The 25,571-nt window shown below is 47.3% G+C and overlaps 1 protein-coding gene across 2 annotated transcripts; it reads right to left on the bottom strand.

The window, feature by feature from the left end:
* On the bottom strand, positions 1-25,571 carry LOC126540915 (uncharacterized). Of its 2 annotated transcripts, none has more exons than XM_055076097.2 (3): positions 25,023-25,571; positions 13,672-13,768; positions 1-1,172 (listed from the first exon to the last, which is right to left on the bottom strand). In XM_055076097.2, exons 1-3 carry the CDS (start codon positions 25,436-25,438, stop codon positions 708-710), a joined length of 978 nt encoding a protein of 325 aa, XP_054932072.1. In that variant the 5' UTR covers positions 25,439-25,571; the 3' UTR covers positions 1-707. The 2 variants fall into 2 exon arrangements, with proteins under 2 accessions (XP_054932072.1, XP_054932071.1); XM_055076096.2 differs by lacking the exon at positions 25,023-25,571 and adding an exon at positions 3,546-4,428 and having other exon boundaries at positions 13,672-13,761.

Raw genomic sequence — 25,571 nt, 5'->3', positions numbered from 1 at the left:
TGCCTGGAGCGGCCGGCCACTGCCGCCAGTAGGTGGAGGTATAATATGGACACCAGGCGTACACAGTGCAGCAAAGTACAAATCATGAGTACAGCACACCCTTAGCCTATTCTTATGCACTCGCACGCACGAACACTGCGTTAACACAGCACGCGCACAGAAGAGAACACGTATACACAAAAGCGCGCGTACGCACTCAAACATATACACAAACGTGATCGTTCCCCACGGCTAATGCACTTCGCTGTAATGTCATTGTCACTACGATAATATGTTATGTACGAGTCGCAAAAATAAGTACTTGTAGGAGTCCACTCAGCATCTCTGGGACTCTTTCGTTCCACAATAGACATCTTCCCGTCCGCTGAGAACCTTTTACTTTGTCTCGTACGACTTCACGTCCCACCATCGCGCACTGTATTGTCCTCATTTCTGCAGTCATTCATCCGATAGATTAATATAAGTACTAAAAGTATTAAAATTACTTTTTTTCTCTGTAGCAATATACGGAAAGGCTTTACCAATGTGGTCAATATGCAGGCTAGCTGGAAATTTATGAAAGCGCTGTATCGACAAGTGCAATTGTGGAATAAACAAATAAATATCTCAGGAAGACTAGAACCAACTAAATAGAGAGGTGGATTGAACAACAGAACGTATAAAAACAAGGATCAACTCCTGTTCCATCTGGTCTTCGGATAGGAGTATTAAACCGTCACATATTCAGTAGTGCGGCGCGCAACGTCCTCGTTCTTCGGCGCTGCTTCAGGAATGTCACCCAAGGAGAACGCGGAGCCCGACGTAATGTTACAGCCGAACGCCCGCGCAAACCCGGGAAGGTGCGGCACAACCACGTTGCAGGCGGCGAAGCTTCTCAATTTCGGTGTCATTTGGCAGTATCTGAAGCAGGTGGCCATGTACAAGAGCCGTTCTGCGGGCAGCGCTGAGAAGTACGCGGTGGGCTTCGACGACGACACCGTGGCAAGAGCTCTGCTCACCAGGTGTCCCGCGATGACTTCCTTGATCAGCTCCTCGACCTCCATCCTCGACGCTGTGCCGTTTTTTAAACTCTTAAGGCTGTATTTGAGACTTAGCCTAAGGCGTTCGATGAAGTCCAGCAGCGCAGGTGGGAACTTCACCTGGGCCAGAGGCAGGTGTTGGAAGTCCTTATCCTGCAAAGCAGCAACCAATTTGTTACGGTATGCTTAAACATTGTAGCAAACTATCGTGGCACAGAGCAGCACAAAAGATGGCGAAGTGCCGCCGAGAGAAGCTAAATATTCTTCTGTGGTCCACCGTGATCTCATTACCGCCGGGAATGAGCGGCTCCCATTCAACTTTTAAACTGACGCTAAAAATAAATCTTAAGGCACTCCCTTCACAAAGCATGCATCTTCAATACAAGAAATAAATGTTTGCCCTGACGGGGGCCGGATATATTTACCCGCTTATCGGTAAAAAATGACTACATGATATTCCAGAAGAGTTAAACACTCAGCAGGCTTCTAAAGCGTTTCCCACACAAGAACACGCTAATATGAGACAATTTCTAGAAATCCGTGACGTCATACTGAATTCTCACAGGTCTCGCCGCAAAATTCTACATAGGAAAGCTCTGTCTTCGCGTTCTAAACCGCTTATTATCCTTATCCGCTTATTACATATATACTGTGGCGAGGAAAGCATACTCGCCTTGAAGAAAAGCCCACTTTAGAAACATTGGCTCCAGCTTTCACCTTGTTCTCGTTTTGCTCATTATTATTCTTATGCGCGAATTGAGTGAAAATAAAAGTTCTCTAAAAAAAAAACTACTCAAATCCGACGCACATTTAGAAATCTATGTCAACCGAAGTTTTCGTGAAGCGGTTAATGGGATGTTATAAATTTCATCATCGTTTCAATCCACCAATCTGTCAGACCTAATCGGCCCACATGGCTTCTAGGGCCTCTCTGATTGGCTCAGTAAGCCAACATAGCGGAATTCGGCGGCATGGCCAAAGCGTACACTGCCAGAAATAGCACCCCGTAATGCCACCTTGGTTCTACGCCAAGGACGCGCAGTTTTTGAGAACGGTCTCAAAAGGTCCACTTTTCAAGTTCTACCTACGGGGCCTCGCAGTAAATCCTGAACATAGTGCTTCCGTGCGTGAAAAGCATTGTATAAAATCCGTCGCAAGCATTGTCTGAGTTCGTGTTCGAAAGTACAACGTTTTGCTTTCATGAGAACGGCGGTAACGGGGCATGCACTACAGACATCACTGTGCACGTTAACGCCTGCGAACTTTTGTATTTTTTTGTTTTACTGTGCCGTCGTACTAAATTAAACACACATAAAGGAGCCAAACATGCATTTATAAGCATAAAGGTCACAAGCTGTAAAGAACACGCATTTGCTCGATCCGAATACCAGGAAATATTACCGCCCATCGCAGGAAAACAACCCGACCCGACCGTAATTCATATCACTATTGAAGCATGAACAAAAAAAGCTGTACCTCCATGGCTGCCGCTGTTGAGCAAAATCTACAGTTACAGGAGGACACAGAATTGTGCAAGCGCTCACTTCAAATACGTTCATTGCAGCGAAGTCAGGGGTTACGTCAGTCATGATTTACCAATATATTCAATCGAACTAGTGTGAAATTTTCTGCGTTTCTGGAGCTAATAAAAGAAACATTCACAGAAAATTAACTTCAAGAAACCGGCATCCACTCCTCGCCTTGCTACAGATGTGGCTATCTGTTGGTAAAGAAATATGTTGCCACATTTATGGTCTATAGTAATAACCGCGATGGTCTATTTAAAGGATCCCTAAACCACTTTCTATAGAAGAGGGGAAAGGCATTTGAAGTGAAAATTGGCTATTTCATAAATACTTTGCCGCAAAAGAATACGTCAATGCGTTCAGCAGAAGCGGAGTTATTGACAGTCAAACACGGCTTCCGCGGTGTTCCCGTTCCTTCTTCAATGCCTTGCACTGCGGGGGCTACGGTGCAGTGGGGCGTGCCCACAACGCTGCGCCTTCTAAAGGTCACCGTGGCGCGCAATTCGAATTTCAATTTGTTTGTTAAAGTAGGCACGACCACTTCCGATTTCGGTGCCTAAGACGCGCTAAACCTAAGCTAAACACGGTTGTCCTAGGCGAGCCGCAGTGCGCGTAGCCAGTGGACTAGTGGCGGCATCCCACGGCGGCCATGGTACCTACGCTGCGTAGCCTACCGCAGCTACCAATAGCAGCCGCGTATGGGAATCTGCTTTATTACGAAATTAAGCATCCAGAAGAGAGTGAGGAGCAGGTTTCTCTCTGAAAAGAGAGCGTTTCAGAGAAACGTGACTTCGGGCTCCGCTCGCAAGTTCCACGCACCGCGTACGACAGAAAAAGTTGGCTGAGAAGTTCACAGCATCGTATGCGACTGGCGGGCTCTGTTATTTCACCGAGCCCGAGGGGTGGTTCAGGGCCCCTTTAACGTCCGTACACCGAGCGCGTACATTTCAGGTGCTGCTAACTTGTCTAGTTAGAACAAAACACAAAGCAATTCACTCACCTGGAAGAACATGTAATACACCATGTCCACCAGACCTCGGGCGATGAAAGTTCCAAGCAACCCCATGTTCACTGCTGCGGGATATTCGCGGTGGAACACGGGCCACAATAACGCATACGGCGGGATCGCTATCTCGCGTGCGACTAGAAGACGGTAGACGGGATTGGTGGCCAAGTGTGGAACATGCGCGAGGTTCCCCCTGAGGACGTTGGTGGAATCCTTAAGCACCGTTAGTGTAGAGTTCATCGCCGTGGTGTACAGGTCCAAAAATGACCGCAGTTTTTCAATTTTTAGCTGAGGTACGAACGCGTAGAGCGCCTCCAGCTGCTCTTGCCTGATGGTCAAGTTGAAGGCACCGAGGGATAGTGTTTGTGCATATTCGGCTATACTGGAGGCGATATCGGTGTCGTGGCCGGCGACGACGTCCACGAGCGCTCGGAGCACGCGGGCGTAGATGTTGAAGATGGCAAGTCGCGATGCGCTATCAATCTTGTCCTGCTGGAACTTCCGGGCAGACAGGGGCAAGGCAGTGTCGATCAGGTCCGTGCACTGCGCCCTCAAGTACCGGTCCATTTGGGAAATCATGCCTTCTGCTTTCATCATAGCGTACGTTAAGTGTCGTGATGCAAACGTCATCATTTTAAAGACCAGGTACGCGCCCAGGTAAAGCTTTAAGCTAGCGGCTTTCTCCGGACTGCGTAGCTCGTCGAGGAAGCGGGAGAACTGCTCGAGCTGCAGGCACACCAACATGTCCGGTGACCATTCCTGTGATCGGTCAGGCAGGTGGCGATTCACGGCCCTTCTCAGGTCTGCGCTGCTGTAGTTCATGTACTCGGGTATGTAGCTGGCCGCGTATTCGTTGCTCAGAATGTGCATTATCGAACTGCAATAAGAGACGATGAGGCTGAAGTTATGTTTGAGGACTACGATATACGGTCTTTTTGGCGGAGATAATGTCTTTCAGTGAGCTACGGAATTCATCGGATGCGGTACGTTATTGGACCGCATACGATTCAAACACACAAAGCTATACCACCGTACGTCTCATGTAGAGTAGCTCTTCTTCAGCAAATAAGGAGGCTTCGTACCGACCGTGTGGTTGCACCCACACACTAGAGTTTCCGCAGCGAGTGTATCACCAATAGATTAAATTTTCTGATTTGGTAAGAGTAGACTGGTTTTATGCTCGAATAGGGAAACACGTGCGTATAGGATAGAGCATCACATGCCAAGATGGATGCTCGTATCGCACGTAAACTCGAAATTGCAAAGAGCGTACCGCGGCATCGATCTGGCCACAGGCTAATGGCTTGGAGATGGGAGGCCTAAGTATCAGAGCCTGACGTGTCCATAGCCAAGAGACCTAAAGGCGCATTCACACTGTGCCGACTCGACACCGACGACGAGAAGAGAACGACAAGATAATGACGCCGATAATTGGCCGACTAGCCGGATGACTGTGGCGCATTGAAAGGCATTCTGTCACATAGGGCTGACAACGCCACCGACGCGACCAACGACAGCGAGTAGTCGCAGTGCGACAGGATTTCGTGACGTCGTCAAAGACAAAACTTGCCTGCAGACTGTCGCTCAGTCACTCTTCGTGAAGTCGGCCCCAGAGCGAAAACATCGCAATGACAACGCGATTGCCGCACCAGCTGTGGTGCAGCATATTTCCGAAGCTGAAATGCATGATCGTCAGTGCTTGCCAGCAGTCTGTGTGGAGCTAGAGCCGCTGCCGGTTTTGTTCAGCGGAGATCATACCTGCAGCCGAGGGGTTCGCCCGCATATACCCAAATGCCTGGCGCCCTGAGCTAACGGCCCGTCAAGCTGGTCGATACGAGGCTGATTTCGGTTTCCCCAGTTCAGTGTACCTCACTAGCGTTCATAGGACCACTCTGACTGCATGCAATCAGCACATAAGAAGCGGGAAGCGGCGACGCACACTGCAAGCATGAACCTGCTACTAAAATCAGCAATCAAGCAGTTTGCGAAGCACTGCGACTCATACACAGTATCTGTGTGACGCGACGCTGATTTTCTGCGCAATCTGTATGTCTTGCAGCATTTCATCGGTATTAGATGTCAGCGCTGCGTGGTTTGCAATGTTTCCGAAGCAAACCACGAGCGGCGGCCAATGGGAACAAATGCGCCCCGTGCGCCGTCGTGAAAAGTTGTGGTGCCATCCAATGAGCAAAGTAGCAAGCAAACATTCATAATGGATGGCTGCTGAGATTTGACCACGCATGGAATCTCAGAGCACATGTCCAGCTTACATAGCGCGGAGTTGGTTTACAGCATCCTCAAAACGCATTTTTATTCTATGCTTCAAGAAACCGGGAAAATAAAGCTGCCCTAACGTACGCTGTACCTGGTGCTTCGCGTGCTGTCACCCACTTGCGCCGCCGACTCGCTCTTGCCATGTGCACACAAATGCATTCTTTAAAAAAGTTTTCACACTTTGGGGCTTGCCTTGTCCCACAACGATACCGTCATCTGCCCTGCTTGCGTTTCCTTTCTTGAAAAATGTGCGCTCGCTACTTTCCTGTCGAGAATGCTGTGTCACGACAATAACGCGCATGCCGTTCGTGATCTAGAAGTTCTGGTTTCGCAGTGTTAAACAAAGAAAATCGGGCGAATTGGATGACGATTATCGTTTTGGGGCAAGATATGAGCCCCAAAAGGGGGGGGGGGGGGGGGCTGCAAACATTTTGGGTGCGTGGACAGCTGTGAAAGCGCTACGCCTAACATCGCTTTGTCTAATTCGGGTGTCGGGACGCATTGTTGAAAATTTTGCGAGAAGACTTTTTGTAATGGCAATAATTAAAAAAGAAAGCACATAAGAAATCGACACGTAGAAGCAGCTTTGCAGAATGCAGTACAGGAGGAGGCAAATATACCCAGTAAAAAACGAACTCTCGCAAGTGATTTGTGCCCCAAGCTTTTTGCAACACATCTCAACTTGTGGCAGCACCTCGAAGGAGAGCATAACTTCAAAGTGGATGAGGAGAAAGTGACGTTTGACACGTACGAAGATTAAAAACCTCGCTTGATTATACTTGCCATAAGGCATAATGTTTCGCATATGGCCCTTTCGCCCCTGCAATAACTCATTTGACGACTGGTCGTTTGATTGACTGTGCGAGAAATATAATTGATGCCTCTATTCAATGTCGGGACATTTCTTTCTCTGCGCTTGGTGCTAGGCACTGCAAATATACTAAAAAGGTACTAGCAATAGGTTTCTAACCATAACATGCTACACTCCACATTTGAGAACGTTTTCACGAAACAAATAACCTGAGACCTGTTTTACGTAAAACTTGCCCATACATGTTGGATCACCACAGTCCCTGCGATCACTACAACCTGCTTGTTTGGTGCGTGAATCAGAGTCCTCGGGACCTACATTTCAATTTGTACCTTTGTAACGAATAAGCTGTGGACTGCTGAAATTACATGATAGATGTGTTGGTGTTTCCACTACCTTTATTTGGGAGTTCATGTCCTGGAAATATAATGGGGAGAGCGAGACCTACTCCCATTTTGTGGATCTCCAGGAGTGTTGAGGCGGTACTTAAACAGCCACCGTTCTGGGCAATATGCAGAATTCTTACAAAGCAGCGCAAACATCAGACTATAGCGCATGGCAGCAGCCAAATAGGCAGACACTGCTTTGCAAAGCTTGAGATAACAGAAAGGGATCAAAATGCTTTATAGTATTTTAGAAGAACCACTATGGCTATCTGGAAGAGCTCATCAAATGCTTTCTGCAGCTCTTACCAAAGTGCTCGCAGGTAGTACATGTCCCTCTGCAATATGTTTTATGCTTGCCAATCATTTCCTGTGTCCCAGGGACCTAATTAGGGGCGTGCAAATATTGGACAGTCTCGAATAACAAATCGAATAGTGTCTAATTCGATTCGGTCTTCTAACAGAATAGTCATTATTCTTAAATGCGAATACTTCTTGAATATTTCAAAACGTCAACTGCGCCAAAGCAAAGATAACGATGGAGCGAAATTACGGTAAACATTGATACGGGCAGAGATATAAGGTTAAATGGGACCACGCTTGCTCTGCAGAAGGTATGGCCGGAGCAACCAGCAAGGCGGAACCTTAGGCTAGTCCCACTACGTTGTTTCCCTCGTGTTGCTGGTGATCGTCTTCTTTGTCGCTCTTGTGGCACCGTGAAATAACCCCCGGCGGCCAAAGCGCAGACCCGGCACCTGCTAGCTAGTGACCACATGGTATGGCTTGAGATGCCCCACATGGACGAGCTCCGATGACTTGGACGACGGGGAAGCATCCGCTGGAGCTATTGCACAGGTGGCAGCACTGAGTTGCCGGACGACGCGGTAAGGGTCAGAGTACAGGGGGAGCAGTTTTTCCGAGAGGTCCACATGCCGTGAAGAATCCCAAAAGAGGACAACGCCGCCGGCAGAGAACTGGACATCATGATGACGCTTGTCATAAAGAAACCTCTGCCTTGCTTGCGACTCATAAAGGCGACTGTGGGCAATCTGGCGTGCCTTGGTGGATGTAGCTATGGCGTCGCGAGACCATTTGGCAGAAGCGGGACGAAAGGCAATGTCGGGTCACATCCAAAAAGGAGATAGAAGTGGGAGTAAAGAGCGGTGCCGTGACGTCAAGAGTTGTACGCGCACGTTACAAATGGTAGGGCGGCGTCCAAGTCACGGAGATCTTAGACATACATCGAGAGCATATCTGTAAGTTCGGTTCAGGCAATCATTGAGGCCGTTCGGGCGATGGAGGTATGCTGTCGTTAACGTGTGTTTGATCGTGTCACAAGAGCGAAGTATATCTTCGATAACCCCAAATAAAATTATGCAGATCCCCCGCACCGTGGGAATCGATGTAAGCAAAGCTTTCAGCGCTGGATGCTTTGATTGACGATAATTAGGGGTGATGTTGACGGCTACAGGTTAATATTTTCAACGTTTAGTCTAACACGAGAGTGGCGAGTTCATGTTAAACGTTACATTGCGTGCATTACTGCTGTTTGTCTGCGCAGTACACAGAACACACAGGGAAAAATGTTTGCTTGAGGAGTTGTTGAGCGCCATATTTCACAACAGCTGAGAGGGTTGAGCATTTTCATTACATCACATGGCACATCCCACCGTGGCAAAAGTATTGTATATGAAAATGGGGCTGTACGTGCCAAAAGCACAATCGGATTAGGAGGCACGCCGTAGGGGTAGACTCCGGTATAATTTTGACACCAAGATATTCCTTAACGAGTCCCAAAATCCAAGTTCACGTCCATTTATTTCGCCCTCGTCAAAATGCGGCTGCCGCGGTTGAGATCAAATCCGTGGCCGCTAGCAATGCCATAGCCGCAAAGCTGCCGCGGCGGGCACAGAAACTTGCATGGTCCAGACGACACTGAAGTGTGGCCTGGACGATGCAAGTTTTTGCAACGGTATCTTATCACGGCAAACACTACTTCACTATCAAAAGCTCACTCATCAGCCCTGTCAGCTGCCATTCATTCCCAGCATGCTCTGCGTATAACTCCTTTTACGACATAACGCAATGTGGCCAGTATAGTTGAGTACAGGCAAAGCAGGTGCTTCGAGGGAATGAACGAAATTCACTTTTAAAAATCTGCGCAACCCTCAAACCTGATATTCTCAAGAAATGACGGGATCATGCAGAATGCACTAAGGAAATTTCATTTACATACCCGACCTCGACAAATCGCAGGAGTTGATTTTTAAGGCGTGTTCAGAAAAGACTAGAAAAAGCAAAACGCTACTTCGCAAAGCGTGTGAGGTTGTTAATTGCGGCAACGTTCTCATTTTCTTTAGGAAATCGCATTGAAGTAGTTAGAAGTAAAAGCAATGTTTGAAAGTTAGTTTTAGGTGAGTAATTGTAGCAGTCTATTCGTGTCGTTGTACCTTCAGCGCATTTCCAGCAAGGACAAAAGAAGGGAAACGTTAATAACCGTTATAAAGTGCTTGAACAGAAAAAAAATTCGAATGTAGAGTTATAGCAAATTTTGGCGGTGTGTCCATGGATTCAACCGAAATACAAGTGGAACCAGCCCAAGTGCTCGTAGCGGGATCCTATTGACCCACAGGCCCCAAAGATGAGAACTAAGGAATATGTTTTAGGGGTTTACGGGGCCCACTTACACTGGAAAACAGGAAGAGAGTGGTTACCAGTTAGGCGAAAACTGGAGGAGCACTCAGTTTTCTTATGCCAGCCACAAGTTAAGTTTAGTGCAGAGCGGAGGCCTCAACAGTACTATACAGGCAGGGTTATACTCAAGGAAAGTTTCCAACCTCCCTGAAAAGGAATAGCAGATAAGTGTGCTCGGAGAGATAAAGACGAAGAATACAACGAGATGACTCCTACTAAGGCATGTGCTCTGCAGCGGGAGGAACAATATGCGTAGTAGACTTAGGAGGAGTACTGTCTTCTTTTTTGGGTTGTACAGTACATGCGTTTTTTTTCCAGTGCATCACTACTGGGCCTCACGCAGAGTTTTCCTGCTAAGGTGACGGGGAAGTCGAGTGGCTGCAGACCGATTATTAATGACATTATTACTCCAATGTTATTGATATTTTTGTGACATATTTCTTTCGAGGCTATACGAAGTTGATTTTCATGACTGGTCGAAGTATACTCAAACCAGGCGCTTCTGGAATGCACTGCTAAGAATCCTAATCGCGTGCGGCGCCGATGTGATGAGCCACGTCGAACTGTTGCAGACTAACTCAAAGATACGTCGACATGGCTGTTCGCAGTTTAAAATTACTTCAACGGCATTGCAGTCATCAGTCTTCACAGCACAGCGTGCCGTTTGATGCAGATAAGATGCAACAAAGAACAATGCTGAGCTGATGGAGACGTTCAACCTAGTATCCTGAGCTTCGGAGCGGTCAGAAAATTTCAGAAAAGTTTCAGAAAATTTCTAAGCTCATTCCAGCAGAACTTTTTGTTGGGCTAGTTGGTGCATGTTACTGAAGTACTAAAGCGCCAAACAGACTTAGCTTAGTCTTAGCACAGTCTTAGCTTATAACTATTGGCCTCGTAAGCTCGTTAAACCACCCCTATGGCGCGCGCTTTGGTTAGGAACTTGAGCTGCGTGTTTCGTCTTCCTAATACACAACGCGTTACAGGTGCACAGCATGATTTTCATGCCGGGTGAAAGGGCATGGGCTTAGCAAAATCAAGCCCCTTTGGTTAGCGCCTAGTGATGCGACAATCACCAGTCTAAAGTCAAAAGCCTCATGCAAGTACTGCTTCTGTAGTAAATGTGAAAACAGTTGTAAATCGATCTTGATCTCACACCCTACATCCAAAAGGCTATGTGGGTGTGAGTTAGACATATTGACACCCTCATTATCTTTTAAGGGTGCAAATTATTTTTCTGCAAAGGAAGACACTCCGCGGGATTTTTCTTGCCCGAGAAAGTACCTTCAGCAAGCTGAATGTTGGTCAAGCTGAATGCTTGCTGAAGGTACTTGTGCCGAGGTTGTCAGCTCGTCGCGCAACGAATAAAGATAAAAACGATTGCCAGGACGTAAAACTGCGCTGTGCGCCTGTATTTCACAAAATGTTTTCGGCTTGTAAGCGCAGCTGGTGGTGACAGCATCGAAGAGAGTTGCTAATTCAGCCCCTATAACTGGGCATATTCTACACCGTTTGGAAGGTCCTTGCTGAGGAACACTCAATAGTGTTTTAAAACTACCATATCAGAAGAAGAAATACAGAGCTGCACAAACTTACTCGTGTGTGCTGATGACGTCGTGGATCATAGGGTCGTACGACTGCCCGGTGGTACCGACCCGTTCAGCACAGAGGCGCAGAAAGTACGGAAGCTTGTCTGCTTTCGCCAGATTCGAGGTCAACGCGTTCCATAGGAATAAGCCTAAGTCGTGCATCACATAAATCACGCTCTTTCGGGGCCTGCGTGGGTGCCGGCCTATCGCAAATGTCCAGACAAGCGAGAAGCCGTAATCCAGAGACGCGGCCGCCATAATGTCCAGAACCTGAAGTAGAGACCAAAAATTCCAATCCATGAGGACTTGCGCGGACCGTTCACTACAGCTCAAATATTTGAAATAATCTGTGGAACCGAATCAGGCACTAGACAAAACGTCCATATCCAACGGACATACTTGAATACATAAGGAGAAAAGCTTTCCTGAAGGGGTGAAATAAACGCTATACAACTGGTCATATTCTGCACGTCGTTTCGAAGCCTAGCGATTGTGCCTGCTGACAAGACGGGAGGACGCGGGAATCCTCCTCACTTGACCCACGAGAGCGTTCATTACACTGTCTTGAGGATCTCCCTATTTTACTATGACATAGTCTCCGGGGTTGGCTCATTTCATTATTTCGCTGTCTGTTGGATCGGCCCACTTTACGAGGCGAGAAACCGGCATACTAGCTAAACCACGGGAACGGAGGCCTAAAAGGCATCGCTTAACAAGGGAGCTATGCGCTTGAATGCCTGTGTTTGTTGCAGTCAGAATATTTAAGTACCAGTTGTTCCTTCATTGGCTAATGCCGTAGAGAACAGATCCGGCTACCGGCACACATAGTACAGATGCGCCAACGCATAAGCTGACATGTTATGCGAGTGCTGTTCTGTGTTCTAGCTGTTCGGCAGGACGATGGTGGTGGCGGCGTCTACGCCAAGCAAAGGCCGGGTGGGCTGCGAGTACGTGGCTATGCGGGGCGTCCTATTTGTGGGCTGCGGATTATTTCCACCATGGGAGATCTTCAGGCTGTACCCAAAGAGTGTACTCGACGTTTTTCATGCATTCTACCCCATCCCTTCGAAACGCCGCCTGTGCGGGGACCACATGTACAGAGTCCCACGGTGGATAGAGCTTCTAAGATATGACGTATTTTGTCGTAATTATCCGGCGTCACTTATTGTTGAGATTAATCTGGCATCCGGATCCAACCTGTGCGCTCACTCCTCTATTCAGCTTGACCTACTAACTTCACCTAAACCTTATTCAACGTTCAGATTTAACTGTGTAATCATACGTATAGGATATTAGCGACAACGAAATGGAGTGCTCCGCATAATTTTGAACTCCTTCGACTTCATAAAGGTCAACTGCGTGTATGACGAGCGTTATTGCATTACACCTGCCTCCTGTGTAAGCGTTGCTTGGGGCTTTGCGAACATTTAGCGATTCACTCGGCGCAAGAATCACCGTAGAAGGGCATGTGAAGTAACATTTTTTTTTATTGCCTCTTACAGGCTTACGCATGCCCCGGAGAAAAAGTATTCGGACCTGGCTGGCACTCTTCGGCAAGGAAAGTTTTCTTCTCTGCTGATGAGTGTAACTTGAGAAAATAAGTGCTGCAGATTCGCGCAAGCTAGTGGAAGCATCGTGAAAGGGAGAAATGGTCATCGACCCTAATCCAGTACGAAGCTACAACGGAAAGCACTTTGGGTTTCTCAGCAAGAATACTTCGCAGTTCAGGAAAAATTAGTCCTGGTCCAGCTTTCCTTTGTAGCTCCATGTCGCAATCCGGTGGATGAACTTTTGTTTTTCATTTCACGAATATAACCTTAAATTGAGGACTGCAGTCCAAACTCGGCACTGCGAGCTTTGCGATGCATGTCAATTACATTTTGTGTGTCCGAATCAAGACTCAATTCCGTTTTTTTTTTTATGAGCCTGTCGACGATTTGTTTTTGCTCACAGTTACCTGTGCATGTTTATTTTTCTGTTCACATGACACAACTCGTAACCTGCTCACGTCTGAGGTGTTCTTAAGTGGTATGCATCCGCCGTTGACAGTTCTACTAAACTGCGATCAGTCAGGGCATTGGTGCAGGAAGGTATGGTAAGTATGAAAACATAACATTCCTACTGGGGCATATACTAAACTTGCGTTAGACCACGTATTGTGGTTACGTGTCTAGTAGAGCACTCGAGTGTCACAAACACCATTTCAATGTACCTTGCCGGCAAGGATGTACAGTTTGATGAGTCCACGAAAGCCTTCATGTGCCATGGTCGCAATTCCGACACCAGAAGTCTTTCCTATATTTCCCGGATGATCGCGCGAGTAAGTGACAAAGAGGCAGACATGCGCAGTGCTGACTAAAGGTTCGTCATACCTCGAAGGCACTTGAGTGGGAGCGCTTCGGCCAGGTCAGTCCAAGGACACGTAGGAAATCGCCAATGGACTCCTCGTTGTTAACTTCTGCGTGGCAGCTGCACAGGAAAAGGTTCAAAAATACGATTTTTCTTTAAATAGCGGGTTTCAAATACAACCGTCAACTTAGGGCAAGCTGCCACGTGAGGCAGGAATGAGAAACTGGGTCTGATTCGCAGCAATCTGGTCCTATTATTTGCAAAGTTTGGGGTCAACCGGTAGTTAAGGGACAAGTAAAGTTGCCCTGAAGCTAACTTGCATATTTTCATTATAAAAACCTGTTGTCAGCATAAGGACACAAACGTCACGAAGCTAACTAAAATTGAAGGCAGTTGTTTGAAAATCACACGACAGATCTGTGCATTACAAAATTAAAAAAAAAACTTTTTTCGCAGTCCATAAAACTGCATGACGAAGAGTAAATTTTACCCAAGGTTTAGGGCGCGACTATGAGCATATTCATTAAACTTGCGTAAGTATCAAACAGAGTGTAAATATTCAAGCCAGTCAAATTCCATACAATATGCACATTATTTATTTTATCATGTTGTGCCGTATCTCAAAAGTTTGTTTGTCACAGTAACAAGCTCAATCGCTATTGTGGCTTCTCGCGATATAAATATTGTTACAAAGAGGAAGCCCGATGCAGAAACGCATGCACACGGTGATCGGACAGTGATTGATGGCACCATGCGGTGGGATCAGCTGTGCGTGCAGCTTCGGCTGGGCTTGGGGCTGGATATGACGAAAACCGCCGTCCGTTGGAGAACGGCATTGACGACCAGCAGTTGCGACAGTGTCGAGCGACGTGACCAACGCGGCGACAGCTGAAGCATATAGGTCGGTCATCCGGTGTTCGCCACTCTGCTATGTGGCGAGAACCTCGATGGACCCATTCATTTTGAGTACACACGGGCGAAGGAACTTCGGTTGGCCCGGAACTGACCGCGGTGCAAACTGACCGCAAGCCGACATTGGCGAGTTCTTGGCGCACAATAGCCCGAACAAGGGGTGCACATTGAAAACTGGGTACACAGGCGCAGGTCACATGTCAGGGCGATCCGTTTGCTCAGGGCAATCAATCTTCGTCAGGAGCTCTGAAGCTGCTCTGCCGCGAAGGAGAGTCCTGTCGGTCTTCGCAAGACGATGTTGAAACCGTATTGGGAAACCGCGCAAATGACTGATAGATACGACGGCTGTTCACCTGTTCGAAACGCTTGCACTCCGTGATGATGTCAATAACCGAAGTACAGTTCTTACAAATGAGAAAACTGAAGCCGTCATCGGCTATACCTTTTAAGATATTCCCTAGTCTTTCATATTCCGGCATTTCCGCGTCGCCCTTCCAACAGAGTACCAGCGTCTTGTATATAGGTGACGTAGCCTTCGGTGGACGTCTGAATTAGAGATGCCAACTCTTTCTTGGTGACGACCTCCAGACCCACTTGTTTTCCGAAAAGATTTCGCACCTTCTGCTTGCAAGTATCGCAGTCACGGAGTTCGGGGTTTTTAAACCACACTCGTATATTTCCCGCCAAGTGAAAAATTAGGTTCGCCAGCATAACTGTGGGATCCCATATTTTGTGGCTGCTCACCCACTCATAAACTCCAGCCAGTCATTGATGTCGGCGCCATCAGTACCGCGGAAGGCTCCTGGATCACGCGGATGCGTGAGTGCGTCAGTCGACACAGTCGACGCAAGCGTTGCCGAATTGAGCACCGTTTCCTACGACATCGGTAAATAGCCGAAGCGACAGCCACTGCGAAACTCCGTTGAGTCGTTACACCACACCTCCTCCAAATGTCACGAAGAGGACGATCGATCCAGGCACGTACACAAGGGGGGCTCGTCCCCCCCCCCCAAAAAAAAATAAATAAGACGCATACCCCCACCCCCTCCCCGCCCACGCCACCACTTCACACACGCATTCCTAAAGCGCCGCCGAATCCATGTTGAGATTTGACAGCTATTCCGCGGTCAACACTTCGCGCCTTTTTCCCTCCTTTTGTATGGAGGTAGTTATCGGCGTCTCCTGGGATGTGAAGGCCGGTTTCCTCATCAATTCGGTGGCCGCGCGACTAACTCGAGATGCATTCAGTTGTCGCCGTCTATTCAACGGTCACACGCATCGTTGTTGCTCCGTTAGTTCAACGTTCTTCTTTTAAACTGATCTAGGGACCAGGAAAGGGATTCAGTGCGTGGTCAGCTGGTCTGTATGCACGTGGAACGAGTTGCGGCCAGAGGAAATGCCATTTGCGCTTTTCTTTTTGTTTCATTATTTCCTCGAGCGACTGCGCGCCGCGACGCTGACAGTTCCTCGGAACCATATACCCGTGATATGTGCTAGATAAAGTGCAAAATAATGCGAGACAGTGTCCATCATCAAACCCTGCAGTAACCCTTAAACTCATAGGCACTATGACTGTCACCCGTGAACTCGTCTGGCTTTTCCCTAATTGTACAGCTCTTTTCGTGCAAAATTGCCAACTGGAGACCAGAATCGCAAGGATTTCAGAAATGAAGCTATCGACTAGAGAGAGCCAAGGCGACAGCCAAATAGGAAGGAAAAGAAAAAATTAACAAACACAACCGTTTTTTATGATAATATTTATGGATCAACATCCTTTTATTTAAAAAGGAAGTAGAAAAAACGCCGCCGGAAGTGGAAGACAATTCTGTGCGTTCTGAATGACGCTTCTACAGTTATCATTCGAGCCGCCTAAAGCAGCCAATTCTCTGCTGTGCGTCTGTAAGTGTTGTTCTAACCTTCCGCGGTGGGCGCAGTAAGTCTAGAATCGCAGCTATCTGCACCATACGCGGTTGTACGCGACTGGCGGCCACGCATTGTTACGTAACTTCCCAAATAGCAATACGAGTCGGTTGTGGCACTTGGTAGAGCAGTAAACGAGAGATCCAAAAGAACTGTGATTGTACCGCAAATATATATTTCTGTATAATTCTTCGAGAACTAATTCAAAAATACGCTACTATACTTGTATACAACTTGAGTCTGCAATGAAGCCCCGCCCACGCCCTCATAACCGCCAGCCACCGTTCCTCCGCGAGACTGCAAATAATTCGTACTTCAAACTCTTTCTGTTACCCAAATAAGGCGGTAACTACAAAAATAAAATTATTTGCGCGTAATTTTTTTTTGCCTTTGTTCTCGCCTATTATAATGGAATCGGGAATGCCTAATTCCTTATTGAACTGAAATAACATGCTTGCTTCGTTACAACTATTTGTTGTGAAGTATCACTTCAATTGGGCAGTGAAGTTTAATGACTAAAATGGTTGCAGCAGTGAAATGAACCGCAACGCAGACTTTTGAAGACTCCACACATTTTGTCCATGTCTGTTGCACAGCTCATTCCTTCCGCCGATGAAAAGACTCTTCAAGAACAGCAGATGCTCCGAAGGCATCAAGTACGACGCCATTTTGAAAAGGCCGCACAACGACGATTTTGTATGCTTCTGTGATTGGCTGATGGAGTAGCCTAACTCCGCGCGGTACGTGTTCCTTTGTTGCCAACTGCTGTTTTTTTTTTTAAGTTTTATTCTACTAAAGTAATATTTATTTTGCACTTTCGCTTCTTTACTTGTCCTTCGCAGTGTTCTCTCTGCGCTTATTTCTTGCGCGAGTCCATTTGACGTGGTTCTTTGTTTGCCAAGTAAAGGAGAGGTGCCAAGTAAAGGAGAGGTGTATCGCACAGGCGTACCTGTAAAATACACCTTATTTCATTTCTCTTTCGTCGGTGTACGCGTATTTATGGCGAATGGTGGACGTTAGTCACATATGTACTAATAAAGGTACCCCTCCCTCATTTGCATAGTCATTGCAAATGAGGGTACCCCCCCCTCATTGCAATGAGGTACCCCCCCCCCCTCATTGCAAGTTACCCTGGTTCGCCCCCGCCCCCCGAAAAAAAATCCTTGGTACGTGCCTGGTCGACGCACAAATGAATGCACAACTGTCTACATAGGGAAAAAGTTAGTGGTATAATCGCGCAGGCTGGTACAAAGGTCACAGCTCCAAGCTACAATTTACCACTTCCTCTTCGTCTCTGTTGCGTCCACAGTCCTGTCCAAATGCACCGTAACAATATAGGTCTTAAGCTCGCCTTACATGGGAGAAAAATGGTATTGTAGTGCGGATGAATCAACGCGTGCAGCAGTGGGACACTGTCTGCAGTAGGTGAGAATGCACATCGCGAACTGTTGACGCCGGCTGAGAGTTTCTTTGCTGTGCCCTTCGTGCGGTCCTTCCGCCTGCCATTCAAGGTTAATAAACGCACTTTCAAAGTAAAGAACAGTGGTGGCCGTATTCTCATTCGCTCGAAAATAAAGTCAATCGCACATACTCGTTTCTACGCGGACATTTTCGCCGAGTGCATAAAACACAATTCACTATTCACTTCAACGGCGGATTCCAAAAACGAGATTATGAGGAATACGTTTCAACACTTCTTATCAACAAAACATGTTGTGAACTTGCCTTTTTCAACGTACTTTACTTGAGGCAACCTCAAGCCTGTGGTGACTCACTGGCCCTGCTAGAGAGGTTGCGGTGACTAACCGCCTGTCTTTCACGATCATTCATATTGTCTAAACGTGTGCACAATTTCGAGATAGATCTCACCATGCTGCAACCTGGAGTCGAAGTTCCCGCAGCTTCTCAACAGCCGAGATGAAGCCAGCGCGTGGCCTACTTCACCTCTGAAATGGAGCCTTGGCTACTTGAATGGGCTCACACGTCAAGTAGCTTAGTTCCACCATGGTAATGTAAATTCGAGGCTGATTAAAAAAATATATCCTAGATTTTTTCCCAATGAAAGTATTACATTTAAAAACAGCGCAAAGGCGTGCATCGGACAAGAGAACAGAGAATGGGACACGCCCGGCGTTGACTCAGAACTGCGTTAATTGGAAAAAACACGGTGGTTATTTGAAACCTTACGTCAAACGTGCCCGCATGCTCGATGTGAATGAAAGCACTTGTGAAAAAGGCCCGCAACACAGCTGCAAAGAATTTTCGGCCTGTTAAAAACAACCCGACTCGTTGCAAACAGAATGCAGTAGCTTTGCTGTTATTGTTCAATCTAGAAGCGCGAGCAAAGAAGGTGAACAACGCTGAGCTACCCGTTCTTGAAATTTTCTTTGCGGCGAAGACTCAAAAACCCAATGTCCCCTTCAGGGCAATTGTGTCCGAACACCACTCCTGGCAGATAGTTGTTTCTACGTGCTTAAACATTTGTCGACGCTTACTGTGGCAGACCCGTTCCTCGTTCCTCATTCGGAAGAGATCGTAAAGTTCCTAATGAAGAATAACCCAGGATCATGTTCCGGTTTAAGCGTGGACGCAGATGATTTGTTTTCTTTCCGTCCACATAACACGCTCCTACAGCACGTTCAGGAATACATTGAGGAGGGAAATTATAAGCGCGTATTTCTAAGTGAATGAGGATTTAACACTGAATCCTTTCTAGAACTCCTGTCTCTCTACCTCAACGGTACGTACGTTGTTTGGGAATGCCAAACATATATGCAAAAGTCTGGTGTGTGTATAGTTTCCAAAGTAGCCTCAGGCGTAAGTAATATTTCTCTTAACCGTGTTGAGAAAAAAGTGGAGAAACACTCGGCCAATGATTTTATACGTAATTTAGGTACGTAGATAATTTTCTTGTGCTTGTCGAATCCCTCGAACCTGAAAGTGTGCCAGGTGTTCTTGATGTTTTTAAACAAAACGATTCCGGACTCAAATTCACGCATGAAGTCCCAAACATAGCATACTGCATTACTTATATTTAAAGCTAACCTTCGAACAAGATCACCTGTGTTGGCAGTACTCCCCTAGAAGCGAGGAGCTCCTGTTGAACTACAGGCCATGCCACTCAAAACTTGTAAAACATGGGATAGCAGCCGGCTACAAGGGTATGGCAGTCAAGAAGTCTTGTCATAATAAGTGGAGCAGTAGTCCCGAGGCAAAGGTACATCGATGCAGGGAGGGCGGTTTCAAGGATTGGGTCCTTCTCTCATGTGCAGGCCAAATCTTCAGGAAGTTAAATCCCTTCAAACGCGACTTGGGGCAGCGTAGTAGCCCGGTTGAAAGGAGTAAAAAAGCAACGGTAATGCCATACGTTCATTCTCTCACACAGAGGTTTAAAAATGTAGGCGCCCGATATGGTGTCACAGTTTGGTTTCAGCTCCTATTAAAGTTGATAAGGTGGGAGCAGCTGTCCGAAGAAAGAGAGAAGGAATAAGAAAGAATACATGCCGTAAAAGCGTTGTGACAACCAAGTACGCATGCACTGATAGGACGTGAATTCGATTACGTGGCAAAGCCTATCAAAGGGTGCTCACGCACCACTTTGACTCACTTATGGCAAACAGCAGTTGGAAAGCCCCGACTCATCGATGAGCTTACGCTTCCATGTTATTTTGAGACGAATCCGCCGTTCCCTTAAAAAACTATGTACTACTCAACTACGATCCGAAGACCTTCCGGGAAGTGCTGCGCCAAGCTAAGTGAGTCTTCTGCGGTGTAAGGAAGGATGTAGCTTCCATTCAGCAGCTTCAATAAAACTTGGTACTGGGCTAGTTAGTGATGCATTCTATAAAACTGAATTGTTCAGTTTTAAACTGAACAATTGAACTGAACAACTGAACAATCACTGAACTTCAGTTTTAAAGAAGACATCAACTAGCCCAGCACCAAGTTTTCTTGAAGCATATTTCTAGTACAGTGGGCCCATCTTTTTGTGTGTTTTCTCCTTCGGCGTGTCACGTGAAGTCACCCTCGTTCATCAACCTTCTGGGTCACATCGTCAATGCCACTTGCCGCTCTCGACGCCTAGCCTTCTGCCTTTGGAAAGGCTGGATTCCGGATGAAGTTGTCGCGCTCTTCGGCCCTATCAAGCCTTCCTGGGGCCATGTTAAAGGACTGTGCAATATTCTCAGAGGAGAGATCTGGTGCCAAGTAAGGCTCTTCCAAGACTGGCTACACCTGGCCTGCAATACCCAATACCCAGAGTGGCTCGCTGCACGGGTATCGCACCTTCAAGTCCCAGGCTGCTAAAATCACAGAGGTAACTTGGTCCTTCTTTCTTAAGCACCTTCTCAGTAATGTTGCAAGGAATGAGCGTGCACCCAAGAAGGCAGTTGTGGTTGTAGGGGATGTCACGATCCCTGAGAAGGTCCAGCAAGTTTTGCAAAAGGGGCCAAAATACGCTGTTGATGCATTTGTGCCAGCTCACGACCTGCTCGCCACCAATAGAAACATTGCCCAGAAGGTCAAAGGAGAAGACCGTGAGAGGTGCCTTATTGAGGGAGTAGACAGCATCACTAAGATTCTTCCCAACACGGCCAGTCGTACCTGGAGACGTGTGTTAGACGGGATTGTCGCGTATTTCAAGGAACACAAGCTATCTCTTTTACAAGCGGGCAAAGACAGAGGCTTCGTCGTCATGCATGCGGGCATTTACAAGGAAAAAGCCTTGCAAGCAGTTGAGAAGAACTTTGTGCGAGTGAAGAAAAGCGATGCGCGTGTAAAAACGAGGTTCATGAACTTCTGTAAAGAGTTGAACCTGACAAAATTAGGCATTGATATCGCAAACTGCAGAGGTAACTCCTTGAATGCTTTCTTCACAGCTAAAGCTCACAAACCTGACGTCCCTTTTAGGACCATTATTAGTGAGAATGGAACCTGGCAGCAATGTGTCAGCCGCTTTCTACTATGTAAGATTCAGTCGATGAAAGTGAACGATTCCTTCATGACAAAAAAATCCCAAAAAGTTACAATCTTTCTCCAGAATAACCACCGTGTCGGTTATGATTTCTCTGTGGATCTGGAGGGTTTATTTTATTCCGTCCCTCAACCTGAACATTTAGTTACTGTGAAGATGTCTGTCGAAAATTCAGGCGAACTCTCTTTTCAGGCCACAGCAGGAGTGTCTCTTGATAATTTTTTTAAGCTTTTAGAATTTTATCTGAGTGTCACTCTTATTCTTTTTGACAGGCAGCCTTTTCTGCAGCGCAATGGCATTTGTATAGGGTCCTGTGTTGCATCTATCTTCTGCGACATCTCTTTAGCTCATGTTGATCGCCTTTTGTATCGATATTTTATTGGAGGCCGGGTTTTAAAGGTTTCTAGATATGTCGACGATTTTTTGATCTTTTTAAAAGCTCGTAATGACATTTCTTTTGAAGATTCTATACGACATGTCTTAAGTGCTTTTAACGCCCATGGTAAAGGCCTGGCTTTTACCTATGAACTGCCGCAAAATGACGAGATACGTTTTCTAGACCTCAGGCTGAGGATAACTAAGGGACGCACCTGTTGGCCGTATTTCCCACGTGCAAAGAGCGTTTTCCCTATGAAGCACCTCATTCAAAGACCGTGAAAAGAGCAATTGCATCGCTCTGCATGGAATCGGCGCTTCAAAAGACGTGCCCGCACGAAATGCTTTTTAGCTTTGAGAATCAGGTTCGCAGGCTTTTGGGCGTAGACTTCCCGTGCTCGGTCCTTCTAGCAGTTGCTGAAACCCTCCTCAAGAAATTTGATCCCCGACGAATGAAGGCTGTACCTGAACGCGTGAAGACCAAACCTAAGGTGATGCCTTACATTCGCAAGGTTTCACACAACCTCGAAAAAGTGGCCAGCAGGCACAATCTTCCGCTTGTTTTTCTGCGCCAAAAAAGTTGGTGAAGCTGTGCCCCCGCATCTGCGGTGAAGGTCAGCGCTGTTGCAAAAAGCAGCATGAAGATGTCTTCGTCAGGTGTGCCCTAGGAGTGGTTTACTTTATTCCCCTGTCCTGCGGAAAGTGCCCTCCTCAAGAAAGGGCAGACGGGGCATTGCCTCAATGACCCCTTAAGGGAACACTCTCAAAACTTAGCAAAACAGGACCAACTTGCGAATTCAGTCTCGCATGTGATGGTTTGCAAGTGCGTGCCGCGGATCAAAGAAGCAAAGGTTCTGGGCAGAAGTGCAAGCGCAAAAGCTAGAGTTTTGCGGGAAGCTTTCCACATACAAGAAAAGGCGGGTCTGTGCATCAGCGATGTTTCAATAAATTTGAACTCGGCTGAGCGCACACTTCTGGAGAGATTTGAAAAATCATAACATATGGCTTTTCTTCAATTGGTCATGTGCTCACTTCTTTCTGCTTAGGTGTTCTATCTTCACTTCCCGTAACTGTTTGCGATATTGCGATAAAGAAGGCTGGCGCAGTTCGGTTGTGCGCATGTGTTGTGATTCTCTTAAAATATGAACTCTTAAAAAAATAAACCAGGTGTCAGTAGCGTTTTCTCGTCGTTGTGTCGTCTTTTCATCGTGTGTTCGTCCTTTTTAGCGCGACCTCCAGTTTTAAAGAATTCAGCAGCTGTTCAGCGCTGTCGGTAGACGCATATACTGGCAAGCTTAACAGCCTCGTTATTGTCCACGCCTAGTTTGGCATTGTTTCTGCGCTCTCTAGCATTTTGCAGGTTTCGCTCGCAGAGTTTCGCAATTGTTATTATAGGGAGAAGAATTACGCTCTTCAAGTTCCCACAGACGCTGTCTTGGCGACAGCCTCTGCGTGACAGGAGCCCTCCGAGATGGCACCATTGTACCATCCATGCATGAAACGCATTGCAGCAGCAATTATGCAGGCACATAACACAGTTCCTTGCGTCTAATTTGCGGAAACACTTTGCTGTTAAGTGCACTACAGGCCAGGCTGGTTGAGATCTCAATACTTCCACAGTATCCCTAACGAACCGAATAAATTTATGGTGGACTTCAATGACGGATTCCCACCGCGAAATTTCGAGAAGCATGTTTCGAGAGCTCATTCAATGGACTAGATTTGAGTGTCAGGGTGATACTATGGACATTTCACATTACTTTACGTAAAATTAGCGTTTTATTGCTTGCAGTTTACTCGATAGAACATGAATGAGAAATTCACAAGGATAACGGAAATGCCCTATCCTATTTTTCACTCGCCTCCTAAATAAAAGGAATGGCGAGTCTCACATTAAGGGCGACTTAATCAACGTGATGGCCAGGTTAGGCGTTGCTCTGAACCGCTTTTAACGGTGCTCTAACAATACGCCGGCAGGACATCTTCCCGTGACGCAGCGTGCGAGCTAAATCAGTCGTCTCAACGCTGGCATAACCAGAAGTGCCGCCAGCGGCGTCGCAGGCGTCCCATCTCGGTAGTGAACATGTTGTAAGACTATAATCGCGGAAAACTTTCGGTGGCAATGAAAGGAAAGCTAAAGACGCGTGGCTGCTGCACATGTGTCACGGCGGCAAGTAGTCCGGCAGCGTTGACAGTGCTTTTAGTTGCTCGTAACAGACTCTGGATCGACGCAGCTACCACGTGCAACGGTATCGCGTTTGCCCAGACGCGGAAAGGAAAAGCCCCAAGATAGTCAAATTATTTCACTAGGACGTGTGTTCTGTCTTATTTAACTGTTAATAAAGGGTGTTTATATTTTCTCTTCCCTAGCCTAAACTAACGGAGGTTGAAACGCCGAAATAATTTCAGAAGCGCTCTGACTTGTGCGCGCTTTGCCTCCGTAGCTTTTCCTTCACAGCCACATATAGTTGTCCGCAAGTATAGACAGAAAAAGCAGTCACTATTTGCAGCTTGAACGAAGGACCCTGCTTAAACTTTACTGTCTACACCGCTCAAACGGATCGGTGCGGACAGGTGCACAGCACGAACGCTTGTGTTTGTGCCCACAACGTTCGTGGAAGCAGCGGAAGGCGGAACGCTGCCGTTACTCAACTGCACTGCCGCTTGAGCAGAACGGAACGATGCTTCTCATTGGCATCGTCGTTTTTGAAGACAAACGCACTGCGCGTCTGTCCGCTTTCTGGAACCTAAAGCACTAACCACAAGGAACAATTTGCCGATGGACTTTCGGTCGTCATGAACAATACGACGTTGAGGCCGACGCTCACTCAACACGTACCTCTGCCCCACTACGTCACAGCACCGACGCCGAAAATCCGTCGAATTTTTCTTCCTTGTGGTTGAGCCAGTCACGCGTAAGCAGCGCATCGAGATTACAGCACCGTGGCGACTACAGCGACGGCGAAAACGTGCCTCGAGAGTCTGTCTACATACTATCGCTATAAAACATGCTAATCTACAGCACATCTACAAAGCGGTCCCAGTTTTCCAGCTTTGATAATCTCGAGCTTCTCTAGTGACAGGGAACCAATAATGTCTACAGTTAGTTGTACATTGAGAGAACATTCTCAAACCGACTGGTAGCTTGTTTGCGCCAAAAGGAGAAAGGCCGTTGCCCCGTCAGAGGCGCCTCACCTGAGGTACAGTAGGGCCAGCTTATCACGGGTGGTCTGATGGCGATTCGGAGTCAGCGAGACGCCCGTCACCAGTTCGTGCATCAGATCCTTGTCCCGGAAGTTCCTGTACTTGTAGGTGACATATGCGAAGTCCGTCTTTCCACTGACCCATCGGCCACAGACGTGCTGGTAGAAGTTGCTGCACGGGTCTGCACCGGGATCCATGGCGCGCTTCATGTCCCGCTCTAGCGACAGGCACTCGCTGCCCTTGCAACGTATCAGGCTCAGACGCAAACCGATGGGCACGGCGACGCACACGGCAGCCGCGATCAGACCCACGGCGCCCACGAACGCTGCGTGGTCAGGTCGCCACACACGGTGGTCCTCCGGCGCTGGCGACGGCGCGCCTCTACCGTGCTCTCTCCGTGGTGTCATAAACCAGACCTGCGTTCGATGCTACTTGAGGCTCTGCTGTTAATATCGTAGTGTCGACTCTCAAAAGACGATCTTCAACGCGAACGTTCTAGACAGCGCGTGAACGGAGTGCTGCGTGCCCGCGTGCGCACCA

Source organism: Dermacentor andersoni, chromosome 2, assembly GCF_023375885.2.
Source record: "Dermacentor andersoni chromosome 2, qqDerAnde1_hic_scaffold, whole genome shotgun sequence".
Taxonomy (NCBI): Eukaryota; Metazoa; Arthropoda; class Arachnida; order Ixodida; family Ixodidae; genus Dermacentor; species Dermacentor andersoni.
Note: the sequence above shows the minus strand (reverse complement) of the source record. Positions and strands in the feature narration are given on the sequence as shown.

Coding starts and splice junctions, on each gene's coding strand:
- LOC126540915 (XM_055076096.2), bottom strand. CDS start 4,421: ATGCACATTCTGAGCAACGAATACGCGGCCAGCTACATACCCGAGTAC. Junction 1,173..3,545: donor TGTATTACATGTTCTTCCAG/GTGAGTGAATTG, acceptor GCTGCTTTGCAG/GATAAGGACTTCCAACACCT.